At 38.0% G+C, this 13,488-nt stretch overlaps 1 protein-coding gene across 2 annotated transcripts; it reads left to right on the top strand.

Moving 5' to 3' along the window:
* The first annotated feature begins 567 nt into the window (after positions 1–567).
* LOC121797694 (ALBINO3-like protein 2, chloroplastic) lies at positions 568–6,247 on the top strand. 2 transcript variants are annotated; one of them, XM_042196368.1, is made up of 16 exons: positions 574–803; positions 887–952; positions 1,580–2,165; positions 2,464–2,570; positions 2,969–3,096; positions 3,330–3,401; positions 3,649–3,750; positions 3,886–3,945; positions 4,090–4,155; positions 4,393–4,440; positions 4,729–4,905; positions 4,988–5,043; positions 5,123–5,240; positions 5,438–5,527; positions 5,686–5,795; positions 5,960–6,247. In XM_042196368.1, the coding sequence occupies exons 3-16, from the start codon at positions 1,828–1,830 to the stop codon at positions 6,105–6,107; spliced, it is 1,620 nt and encodes a 539-aa protein (XP_042052302.1). In that variant the 5' UTR covers positions 574–803; positions 887–952; positions 1,580–1,827; the 3' UTR covers positions 6,108–6,247. The 2 variants fall into 2 exon arrangements, with proteins under 2 accessions (XP_042052303.1, XP_042052302.1); XM_042196369.1 differs by lacking the exons at positions 5,686–5,795; positions 5,960–6,247 and having other exon boundaries at positions 568–803; positions 5,362–5,500.
* The last annotated feature ends 7,241 nt before the right edge of the window (positions 6,248–13,488 follow it).

Raw genomic sequence — 13,488 nt, 5'->3', positions numbered from 1 at the left:
AATCCAACATGAGAGAGTAATTGACCCTGATTCTTGTTAATGGTCATTATGTAAATCTTCAAACAGTTGTCCATGATTGAAAATCTTCAAACATTCACGACTTGTGACTCTTGATAGAGCATTTTTTTCTCATTATTATTTGTTTTGATCATGTTTTTATTAATCTCTTTAATACTTCACAACATACTATAACTTTATTTTATTATTTTTTGTATAGTATTGTTAATACTTTTTTTAACTTGAAATAAATATAAAACTTAAAATAATACAACAAACTATACTAATTAATAATTATTATAAAATATTTTATCAATACGAACGTATATGTAATTCAATGGTCAAATACCATCAACTAAAAAAATTAGAATTATTCATTTTTAAATCTGTGAAATTACTTACTTTCAATTGACTCATCATCAGGGATTTCAATAATTAAAATTTACTCAAATTAGGAGATTCAAAAAATATAATTGGGCAATTAATTAACCTCAAATTAACTTGGCAAGGCCTAAAAAGAGAAATCAGCCCAACTCTTTAATCGCAGCCCAATTTTATTCCCTAACCATGCAGAAAAGCCTCCATCTTCCTCCCTTCTCTCTTTCTCTGCCTACACACCAGCCCACAGAATTCTCTCTCTCCTCCTCCTCCTCCTCCTCCTCCTCAATTTTGTTCTGTGCGCCGCTCCTCTGCACTCACCTCTATCGCTAACCGACCATAGCCCAAACACCTTCCTTCCTCTACAAAAAAGAAAAGAACTCATGTTCATACTCAATCTCCCAACTTCAAAATTCCTGAAATAAAAGGTTAGATTCACTCTAAAAGTAGCAAAAGTTATCAAATTGGACGTTAATTAGAGATTGTAATTAGACGTTTCCTCTTCGAACAGCCTCGGCCTTTCATTTCATACGGTTCTGCTTCGCTGTTGCCCTCTCCGTCAGCCTTGGATGTCATGGTAAGTTTGGGTTGTGTTTTTCATCTTATTCTGATGAAAAAATTTATTTAATTTTCTTTTCAATAATTTCCTCAATTTCACTCCGCCTCTTCTCTCTCCCCTCTCTGCTACCGCCCTCACCGCATCGTATTCTCTCCCCGTTACCACCTCTCTGATGCCTCATATATCGCGCGGCCACGCTCACGGTCGTGCTGTCTCGCTGCCCCACCGTCCTCCATATTCGTTTTTTCTTTCACCCGCCTTGTATTGATTATGTTGAGTTTCTGATTTTTCTTTAGGAGTAGTACTGATTTCATTAGATCTAGACTTTTTCTCTCTTTTTTTTGATTTGTTCGCTTGAAATGGTATGCCTGCTCTCATTATTGATTATAATTTTAAATTAAATTATAATTAAATCATAATTTTAAATTAAATTATAATTAAATCATTTTAATTGTTGCAAGTTTTTTGCCTAATATTTCATTTTTTCTGATAGGATTGTCTTGTACACTTCCTACTTTTTGGACGGACTATAGTTCATTTTAATTTCCCTTCTTGAGCCATTTGTTTTTTCGAATACTGCACATTCCAGTTTTTTCAAATACTCACATTGCAGAATACTCAATATAGATCTACCTATATTTGCAGGCCTAAGGTATAGCGCATGGGCAGCGTTCTAAAGATTGCACTACAGCTGGATGACTAACATACTCCATTTTTATCACTTTCCCGCCAAAATGCTGCTAGGTGGCAGACCAAAAAACTCTCACTTTAGATATTGATAGATACTACCTTCTAATTACATATAGTACTCCATAAACTTACCTAAATAAAAAAAATGCATTGAGATAATTTTAGTAAAGCCAATAAACCCCCCGAAAAACTTGCCACGCGCAATGGGGCTGTTAAAATTAAGTAAACTCCGCCGCTGCCCGCCGTCGCTCCACCATTTCGTCTGCCATTATTCCTCATCCTCTTCGCATTCACGGTTGACTAGCTCAACCAGCCGGCGCCACCACCAGTACAGTAACAACCGTGGATGGCTGCTCCGCCACTCATCTCCTGATTGCTTATCTTTTAATCGGCGGTTCTCCGCCGATCCCGGCGTCTCCAAATCGGACGAATCTCAACCTCCCCTCCTTGTCGAAGCTGCTGAACAGGACGAGCCGTTTCTCGCTGTTCAAGCTGTCATCTCAATGCTCGATTATTACCATGATTTCACAGGCTTTCCATGGTAGGCGCTATACATATATTGCATTGTGCAACGTGACAGCGAGAGCGCTTATTCGCGCTTCACATATTCATTTGCTTGGATAATGTTGCACGATTTTTCATTTTTGAAATTACAGTTGCTGCATCTGATCGTTTACGAGAGCTACTGGATATATCCTTATCTGTTTTAAGGATGGATTTAATTTTTAGGTTTCCAATTGAGTACCTTTTATTATTTGCTTTCTTATTTGCGCTTGACTGATTTCTGTTGTTGGGGCTGTAGTGATTGAGAACTGACTCAATCAAGTCGAACTTTGTAGGTGGATAGTGATCTCAACATCTACATTGGCAATGAGACTTGCATTGTTTCCTATTACTGTGGTGCAACTTAAAAAAATGAGGAGGTTAGGAATGCTGCTACCTAGACGTGAGTTTTCGTATCCCGCCCGAAATTCTATCTGAGAAAAATTTATCCTTTTGTCCCTTTTAGCTCTTCAGGTCATGGTTAGGATACCAAAAACAAATTACTTTTGTTGCTTCCATGCTTGATCTATCAGTTTGTCATAAACACCAGAAATGAAACTACCGAATTACTCCTATTACAAATGGAAGGAGATGCTTGTATTATAACCTGGTAAAATGTAAACTCTTGGTTAGTTTTCTCACACAAGCAAATTACATTAGAAAGCTATGTCTATGCAGTTGTGCAGTTATCGTATGTGTGAGTTAAAGTACTGTGTTAACAGAGTTATAATTGTATATGTCATAATCGGAACGATTTCTGTAAACTGTAACATATGATTTTTGTTTTTTTGTTCTTAATAGTACCTAGACCATTCCCACCGCCTCAGTCAGGACTAGGTTTCATGGACCAATTTTCCCTTTTCCTTAAGGAGAAGAAGGCAGCTAGGTGCCCGTCATTGTTTTGGTTCATCTCCTCATTTGCTTTTCAGGTTATGTTCCTTGTTAATTTTATGATGGAGTACTACATATTCTTTTGGCCCTAGCCAAAAGATTCTTTTTCTTGCGGAACGTTATGGAACTACATGCTTCATTCTCTTGTTCATTTTAGTTCTTGGCATGTTGAGACTGATGAAAGGATTAACTGTGGTTTTGTTTTATATGTCTGTCACTCTCTTTTTGTTAATGTCTCTATAATGACAGATGAATCAAATTATTTATGCAGGTCCCTTGCTTTTTATTGTGGATTTCAAGTATCCGTAGAATGTGCTTGGATCATCACCCTGGCTTTTATAGTGTAAGACAATTAGTACCATATGCATATGATTTTCGGATAAAACAAGTACATTGAACGCAATTAAGTCATTTCACTTTCAAAGTGTTAAGCTGAATGCTTCTCATGTTAGTTTTGAAAACCATGCATATAGAGCATTGAATATTGGCATTGTATAGGAAATTTAACAGACTCCAACATCATCTTTAATGTTTATCCTTTCCATTGCTCTGATCAGTTTCACAAGGTGAACTTATTCTTACTGTTACAGGGTGGAACTTTATGGTTCCAGAACTTGATTGAATATCCACACGGTGCGTTGGGACTTCTGTTCCCATTCTGCATTGCAGGCTTGCATGTCGTTAATGTTCAGGTTGAGGGCCCTACCCTTTTCACACTTAGATCAAGATACTTTATTTTTCTTTGGTATCTCGAACTGATAGTGCAGAACTGCAGGTGTGTATCTTATAGTATGTTTTATATTCCAATGCTTTTTTTTACTTCTCAGTTGTCCTTTGCAAAGTCACCACTTCAGCAGTTACCAGGCTCCTTAGGGTCCTTAGCAAAGGTAAGCTTCACGAAGTTAAATAGTGTTAAGTATAAGGCTTTCAATAATTGTTAATTAATAGAATGAAGTTGATAAACATTATGGAGTTCTTTGTGTACTACTTTGACTAGTCTTGAGAATGTGATCCTTTGCATTTCATTGCAGGGATACAAGAATTATTTGTTGATTTTGACTCTGCCTTTGTTGACTGCTACATTTAGTATTCCCCAGGTAAATTGAGTGTGTCAGTTGTTCATTATGATATGTTGCGGCTTTTGCATTTCTTTATTGTAGTGGTAGTGCGTGGTGGGGTTGTGATTCAAACGTATACCCTCTTATACTTCCCTGTTATTGCAGCTTATTTAGATGGATTTATTAGTATGAAATAAATTTGATCCATTATGTCATCATACTGTAACATGGCACTATTTATCTGAATTTAATGCTCTCCTTTTTCATATCTTGCAGGGCAGCTTAGTTTATTGGCTTTCAAACAGTACATTGACTTTGATACAGGTTGGTGCTGTTGCTCTAAAATTAGTGTATGCTAAAACTCCACTGTTTTGATCTCCTCGTCTCCTATGAAAAGTGATCGAATTCTAGCCATTCGATTTATGAAAGTATAAATCTTGGCGAGGCTCGCAGGTTGCAAAAATATGCAGTGCATGGTGTATCCTGCAGTGCAGTAGTTTTTACTAAGCCATTTTCACGCTTCTTCTTCCTCCAACCCTTCTTTGACATAAAAATATTTTGAGATGGTTTTTTTTTCTTTTTTGCTCATTTTTTATTCCCTTCAACCCACAGCAATTGTGCCTTCGCAATCCCACTTTACTCATGTATTTGGGGGTTCCTAAAGTAAATACTCCAGTAGAAGTACCGACTATTAAAAAAGATGGCAGCTCCCAAACAGCAGATATTGCTATAATGACAAAGGAAGGAGAAGTACATGCCCACACGTTATCACCAGTCGAACTGGTCAATGTCAGTGATCTGTAGCATGCTCTTTTATAATGCTTTATAATCCATTTAAGTATGCTAATCCAACTTAGTACTTTTTATACAGTACTCTATCAAAGTTTTATCTACAGGCCGTGAGGATATTGCAATTATATGCCTAAGGTAAGGGAACCTGTGCACTCATTGTCTTGGCTTTGTCTTCTATGTTTATTTTGCTTTTTATTTGAAATATGAACTGCAGACTTGCCCTTGAAAAGGACCCTGGGTTCGTAAAATCCATGCTTATTTTGGGGCAAACGCTGTTAAAGAACAAACAATTTGTTGAGGCTGCTGAGTTATTTGAAACTGCAATCTCAAAGGTCTGGTACAGTTAAAATCTGCACGAACCACTTGGTTTTTCTCCATCTTCATTTTCATGATAATCAGATACTTGAAAAAAACCTGTACTAACTGAAAGACTGGATATATGCGTATGCGCAGTTCTCTAGTTCATGTTTCAGACATTTTATTATCATGTAACTGATACATGACTGGAGGGGCTTACTCTTTGATTCAGCTCCTCGTTGATGGTGATCCTACAGAAGTCGAAGATATTGATCTTTTGATTCTTGTATCTCAATGGGCGGGTATTGCTAACGTGCAGCAGGTACCCATCCGAACCACCTAAATTTGTTCGTTTTAACAACCCCCTTTGCATCGCCATCATATGGTTCAATATAACATTCCAAGAACACATATAACATGTTGCTTCAATCTTATTGAAAAGCCTCAAACTAAGCTTATCTTTTCAATAAACTTGTGCAGGGCAAGATGGAGCAGGGTCTTGTGCACCTAAAAAGAATAGCTCGAATTAAAGAACCAGAGGATTCAAAGAGCAAGGCCCACTACTACGACGGTTTTCTCGTTCTTTCAAGGTACATAACAGATGCCACAACTCACATTTTCTCCAAGCATGCCATTCGAGTATATGCTACTAGTAGTTAGTTGTCTCTTCAATTTTCATGAATCCATGAAGAGTGAAGTCGTGTCGTCTCTCTAATTGCATACTCACTAAAGGTAATTTGTCGTGGTTCTCCAGTGCATTAGCGAATGTTGGCCGCGAAGACGAGGCACTGAAGTACTTGCAGATGGCTGCTGCTTACGACCCTTCTTACAGTGTGTACATTGAGCATTTGAAAAACGATTCAGAGAAGCCTAGCAGTGATCCATCTAACATCATAAAATAGTAGTACTCCGTATACATATAGTACTTCTTTACCAGTTTTTGCTTTTGCTCAATTGAAATTGTCATGCCATTTTACCCCTGACAGATAGAGCTGAAATTAACAGCTGCAATAAAAAAACAATACAGTAAAATAGGATTAAATGTGCTTTCCTAGTACTAGTTTAGGGGCTTCATGCAGTATTTATTCATGTAATATCTCTCGTGTATCAATGGATATGCACATATACAAAGGTGCAAGGCCACCCCAAGTAATGAACGAGTTAAAAAATTTGTCACTCATTATACCCACTAGTGTTATCACCCGTGCTATGCACGGGACAAATGATTTTCAAATAATAAAGATATATTAACGGCTAAATATATTTAAATAAAAAGTTAGAGTGGAGAATATGAATATAATAAGACAAAGGATAAATTGGAAATATGCTTCCATTTCAGAAAATGTAATAAGATGTTAGGATTCGCACACACAAGGCTTTCACACACTCAATAAGATCACACACACACTCATTGTTGTATGAGATCACACAATGCAGAGAACACACACACTCACACTTTGAGTATTGAAGATGACAAACTTGGAGAGAAAACTGGAAAACTCTTTATTGATTAAACTCTACTCTAAACTACATACACGGTGAGCTATTTAAAGCTCTACAATCAAGTAGCAACTGCTACTAACTAACTACAAGAAGAATCAAGAAAGCAAGAAGAATAACCGCTACATCTCAGCTAACTAACTGCTGCTCCAACGGCTAGTTCGGCTAGGTTGCTTCTTCCTTCTCGGTTCAAGACCGAACTCCTTCCTCCTCGGCTCACAACCGAACTCTTCCTTCTCGGCTAGTTCCAGCTCAAAGCCGAGCTTCCTTCTTCTGCCTTCTTCTTCTCGGCTAGTTCCAGGCTAGTTCCAGTTCGGTAAGCCGAGCTTACCGAACTCTGCCTTCTTCTTCCAACTGAAATGAGCACTCCATTATTACAATTCTCCACCTGAGGGCTCATCTCAGTTCTTGCACAAACATTGATCAATTTCTTGCAATGATCAAACTTGTCTCTTCTTAGAGACTTTGTTAGCATGTCAGCCGGATTGTGCAAGGTGTTAATCTTAATCACCTTCACTCTCCCCTTTTCAATCTCATCTCTAATGAAATGCAACTTTATGTCTATGTGCTTGCTCCTTTCATGAAAACCCGGATGTTTAGCCAAGCACATAGCTGAGCTGCTGTCACAATGAATCACCATTGTCTTTTGGTCAAAACCAAAGTCAGAAATCACTCCCTGAATCCAAAAACTCTCCTGTACAGCTGCAGTGAGAGCTATATACTCTGATTCTGTTGTTGAGAGAGCAACAACACTTTGCAACCCTGACTTCCAGCTGATTACAGTTCCAAACATGGTGAAAAGATAACCTGTTTGGGACTTTCTGTTGTCCAGGTTTGCAGCATAGTCTGCATCACAATAGCCCTGCACAACCTCCTCAGATTCACCTTCCCAGCCATTGAACACAATCCCCCAGTCCTTAGTTGACTTCATGTACCTCAATATCCACTTAAGAGCATTCCAATGCTCCTTCCCCGGGTCTGCCATGTATCTGCTAGTCACTGAGATAGCATGAGCAAGATCTGGTCTAGTACAAATCATAGTGTACATGATACTCCCAACAACACTAGCATAAGGGATAGTCTTCATCTCATCAGCCTCTTGCTTAGTTTTAGGGGCTTGTTCCTTTGATAGCTTAAAACTCTGGGACAGAGGAGTTGATGCAGCTTTTGCATTTTCCATTTTGAATCTCTGCAAAACTTTCTCAATATAGTCAGTTTGCAGCATCCACAGCTTCTTGCAGCCTCTATCTCTCTGAATATGTATGCCTAGGATCTTCCTTGACTCTCCTAGATCCTTCATTTCAAAGCTTGACTTCAGATCTTGTTTAACTTTCTGAATTTCTGTCATAGAAGGCCCTGCAAGTAGCATATCATCCACATAGAGTAATAGGTAGGCAATGGGAGTCCTGCCTGCCTTCTTGATGTAGATGCAATCATCATATTCTGACTTGGAGAAGCCAATCTTCTTCATCTGTGCATCAAACTTCTTATTCCACTGTCTAGGACTTTGCTTAAGTCCATAAAGACTTTTCTGTAACAGGCACACCTTGCCTTCTTCTCCAATCTTCACATAGCCCTCTGGCTGTTCCATGAAGATAGTTTCCTCTAGATCTCCATTGAGGAAGGCTGTCTTCACATCAAGCTGTTGTAGCTCCCAGTCAAGCTGATTCACCACAGCCAATAGAATCCTAATCGAAGTGTGCTTCACAACAGGTGCAAACACTTCATTGAAATCGATTCCCTCCTGCTGTGTAAAGCCTCTAGCCACCAGCCTTGCCTTGAACCTGATTCTGTCTTTATCAGTGGTTTCTACCTTCTTTTTAAACAACCACTTGCAACTGATCAGCTTCCTCTCCTTTCCATCTGTATTCAGCTTGGATTTGTCCACCAAAATCCATGTTTTGTTCTTGAGTAAAGACTCTATTTCCTCATTCATGGCTTCAATCCATCTTTCTCTATCTTTACTCTGCATAGCTTCTTTATATGTGAGTGGATCTGCACCATCAATACTTTCAGCTGCACACAGAGCATAATACACAACATCAGAGAACTTTGTTGGTGGCCTTGTTTCTCTTCTAACTCTGTCCCTTGCAAGCTGATAGTCTCTGATAGAGTCTGATATAGACTCACCAGCCTGGTTGCCCTGAGTTGGAGCCTCTTCTTTATCTGAATCAGACTCACTCCCTGAGTCAATAACTCCACCTACTCCTAGGCCAACCCCCACAGGCTCCATCTTGAAGAAATCACCCTCATCTTCACTGGAGTCCAGCTTATCTTTCAGGTATGGCATCTGATCCTCCAAGAACACCACATCCCTACTCACCAAGACCTTCTGCTTACCGGGCTCAATACACCAGAGCCTATACCCCTTAACACCCCTCTGATATCCCAGCAAGATACATTTCAGAGCCCTAGCTTCAAGCTTACTTTGCCTAGCATGAGCATAGGCCACACACCCAAACACCTTGTACTTTGAGTAGTCACTATGAGCTCCATACCACATGTAATCAGGAGTTTCAGATTTCAGGGCAGTAGATGGGCATTTATTGATGAGATAGGCTGCTGTATACACAGCCTCACCCCAGAATCTGCTGCTCAAACCAGACCCAAGAAGTAGGCACCTCACCCTCTCTAGGATTGTCCTATTCATCCTCTCCACAACACCATTTTGCTGAGGATTACCAGGAACAGTCCGGTGCCTCTTCATACCCTTCTCTTTACAAAACAGATCAAACTCAGCAGACAAGAACTCTAGGCCATTGTCTGTCCTTAAGCATTTAACACTTCTACCCTTCTCTAGCTCAACCTCCTTACACCATATCTTGAACTTTGTGAGTGTTTCAGATTTTTCTTTAAGAATATATACCCACAACTTCCTTGTATAGTCATCAATGATAGCTAGATAATACTTTCCTCCACCAATTGAACACACCGGTGAAGGCCCCCAAAGATCACTATGTATGTAGTCTAAAGGGGCTGTAGAAGAGTGAATACCTGTAGGATAGGGTGCCTTCTTAGCCTTTCCAAGTATACACTGCTCACAGGGGTCCATCTTGTTGAAATCTCCAGAGATCAGACCCTTCTTGATGAGTTCTTTCAAGCTTCCTTCAGCTGGGTGGCCCAATCTCTTGTGCCATAGCATTATGGAATCATCTGACAATGCATTGCTTTCTCCATCAACAGCCTTAGCCTTCAGATAATAGAGAATATGCTCTCTGTCAGCCTCCATCATCACTGCATCTCCAGATTTCACAAACAATTTTCCTTGACTCATCAATATGGTGAACCCTTTCTGCTCCAGCATTCCCAATGAGATGAGGTTCCTCTTTACTTCTGGAATATACCTCACCCCAGTTAGGATCTTTATAGAGCCATCTTGTAGGCTTAGTTTTACCTTTCCTATTCCTTTGATCTGACAAATGTGATTATTACCAAGAACAACCGTACCCGATGCTTCTTGAAGATCATGAAACCAGCTTCTATTGGGGCACATATGGAAGCTGCACCCCGAGTCCATTATCCACCTATGACTGACCCCACTATCACTGATATTCATGAGTTGAGCCGGGGGATCAGCACTCTCCACACAATCAGATTGATTGTGTCCCTCAGAGGCCATCTTTCTCTTCCATGCATGACAATCTTTCTTCAAATGTCCAGGTTTCTTGCACCAATAGCAAGCTCTGGTTTCCTTCTGAGCATCAGAACTTGAGGGTTTAGGGCCCTCAAACTTCTTCTTGAAGTTCTGCTTCTTGAACTTCTTCACATTCAAGGCCTCTGCAGCTTGAACATTGGAGCTTGCAGAGCCTCTGTTGGCTGTCTTCTGGAGTTCTTTGGCCATCAAGGCTGAATAGACTTCTGCATAGGTGATAGGTTTATCTCTTCCATAGATAATTGCATCACTTAGCTGGTCATACGAGCTAGGCAAGGCATTCAATGTGAGAATGGCCTTATCCTCATCTGAGATCTTGACATCAACAGATCCCAGGTCATCAATGATCTTATTGAACTCCTCTAGCTGCTCAATGATGGACCTATCTCCAGAAAAACTATAGGCATACAGCCTCTTCTTGAGATACAGCCGGTTAGCCAAGGATTTGGCCAAGTAAACTTCATCTAACTTGTCCAAGATCTCCACCGCAGTCTTGGCTTCTTGAACTTCCCTCAAGACCTTATCTTCAAGGCACAGAATCACTGCAGAATGTGCCTTGAGCTGCATCTCCTCCATCTTTGCCTGAGCTTTTTCATCAAGCACTGGAGCCTTTCCTTTCTCCTCTGGTTTTGCAAGAACTGCCGCCAAGCCTTGTTGAATTAAAACCGCCTTCATCTTCATCTTCCACAGGCCATAATCATTCTTGCCTGTGAACTTTTCTGCATCAAGCCTTGCTGCCATCTCTGAAACCGTTTGATCCTCTGCAAATCAGCTTCAATATCCCTTCCCACAGACGGCGCCACTTGTTAGGATTCGCACACACAAGGCTTTCACACACTCAATAAGATCACACACACACTCACTGTTGTATGAGATCACACAATGCAGAGAACACACACACTCACACTTTGAGTATTGAAGATGACAAACTTGGAGAGAAAACTGGAAAACTCTTTATTGATTAAACTCTACTCTAAACTACATACACGGTGAGCTATTTAAAGCTCTACAATCAAGTAGCAACTGCTACTAACTAACTACAAGAAGAATCAAGAAAGCAAGAAGAATAACCGCTACATCTCAGCTAACTAACTGCTGCTCCAACGGCTAGTTCGGCTAGGTTGCTTCTTCCTTCTCGGTTCAAGACCGAACTCCTTCCTCCTCGGCTCACAACCGAACTCTTCCTTCTCGGCTAGTTCCAGCTCAAAGCCGAGCTTCCTTCTTCTGCCTTCTTCTTCTCGGCTAGTTCTAGGCTAGTTCCAGTTCGGTAAGCCGAGCTTACCGAACTCTGCCTTCTTCTTCCAACTGAAATGAGCACTCCATTATTACATAAGACATTAGAAAAATATGTGTTATAGTTGAATAAATGAAGCATATGGTATATAACACTTTATTAGATGTATTTATATCCTTACATTATATATTTGGAAAACACAAAAGTAAAAAAATATTGTATAAATTTGATCATGATAACATAGTATTCCCTCCGTCCACTCTAAGCGATTAACATGTTTTTGGGGCATCCCACTGAAAATCTATTAAAAAGGTAAATGACTTCACTACTATGTAATGTACCAAAATGATAAAATGACTTAACTACTATGAAATGGATGAAATAGTTTTATAGTCAATAAAATATGAGTGTTAATGAGTTCGTTGAGTGTGAGATCCACTACAAAAGATAGTAAAAGTAAGAGGTGACAAATTTTTAGGGACGGACAAAATGAGAATAAGTGACAAATTTTCAGGAATATGGACAGTAGTATTTTTTAGGGGTGAGCAAAAAAACCGGAAACCGAATATCCGAACCGAACCAAACCGAAATTTTGAAATTCGGTTCGGTTATTTCGGTTTTTCGGTTCGGTTCGGTTTTGAAAATAAAAAAAATTTGGTTTTTCGGTTCGGTTCGGTTCGGGTGAAGAAAAAAACCAAAAAAACCGAAAAACCAAATTTATATTTTAAATACAATATTATAAATATTTATTCTATTAATTTAAATATATTATATCATATATATAATATATATTCTTTAAATATTTTATATAATATGTATTATATATATTCTATTAATTTTATATTATATATTTATATTATATTAGTTTATATAAAATAAAATAAATTATATATATATATACATATTAATATATACTACATATTTTTTTCTGTTTTTCGGTTTTATTAAAAATTTCAGTTTTTCGGTTTAATTCGGTTTTTTTAGTTCGATTTTTCGGTTTTTCGGTTTTTCGGTTCAGTTCGGTTTTATTTTTTAAGGAAATTCGGTTTTTCGGTTCGGTTCGGTTTGGGCAAAAACCGAACCGAATAACCGAATTCACACCCCTAGTATTTTTTATAGAATTTTAGTAATTCAAGAGATTTGGTGTCTTTAAAGAATTTTCATAAGTTAATATATGAAAATATAAACACAATTTGTAAACAATTGAGTATGTATTAATAACGAAATAATTTTACTTCTAGTTATTAATTACTTTGAATTTACATTAGATAATTTATTTACAATTAAGTTTCAATTATATATGCATCTTTCAATAAAATTTAGAAGGACCACTTTTCTATAAAACTACTCGACTACAACATCCTCCAATTTTTATTTATATTTAGATAGAAAACCTACAACTTTATTATCGAATTCATCAAGTTAAAGATTTATTTTACTATATATAACAATTTCCAATAATTATACCTACATTTTTAAATTAAAAGTCTAATAAAAGGCAAAATAATAATATACAAATTTAATTACAAAAGAGAATTTAAATTAAAAGATTTATACAGAGTCTTATAAATTAATATTCCGAATTAAAACCTAATATTTAAAACATAAATATAATGATAATATAGCCATAACACCCAATTTGAAACTCCAAATTTTTATAAATTTTTAATCATAAAATTCATCACAAATAAAGCCCAAATAATACACTTCATAAACTAAAACACCAACACAAAAAGTCCAACAGATAGTCCTCGAAAACAAACATTTTATGGCATGACAATAATTTAACAAAAACCATAGCTCCATTTGAGAAAATATGACATTCCATAAGTTCACAAATATTTAATTTATATCCACACTAATGTGCTGGATATTAAAAGAAAGCCCACCTGGTATG

Source organism: Salvia splendens, chromosome 4 (assembly GCF_004379255.2).
Source record: "Salvia splendens isolate huo1 chromosome 4, SspV2, whole genome shotgun sequence".
Classification (NCBI taxonomy): Eukaryota; Viridiplantae; Streptophyta; class Magnoliopsida; order Lamiales; family Lamiaceae; genus Salvia; species Salvia splendens.
The sequence above is the reverse complement of the archived record's forward strand: the minus strand, read 5'-3'. Positions and strand labels throughout refer to the sequence as shown.

What these genes read in the sequence shown, in the direction of transcription:
- LOC121797694 (XM_042196368.1), top strand. Translation starts at nt 1,828, where the DNA reads ATGGGGCTGTTAAAATTAAGTAAACTCCGCCGCTGCCCGCCGTCGCTC. An exon ending in TCTCCTCATTTGCTTTTCAG is followed by an intron (nt 3,097 to 3,329) that starts GTTATGTTCCTT and finishes TTATTTATGCAG; the next exon opens with GTCCCTTGCTTTTTATTGTG. An exon ending in CACCAGTCGAACTGGTCAAT is followed by an intron (nt 4,906 to 4,987) that starts GTCAGTGATCTG and finishes CTTTTTATACAG; the next exon opens with TACTCTATCAAAGTTTTATC.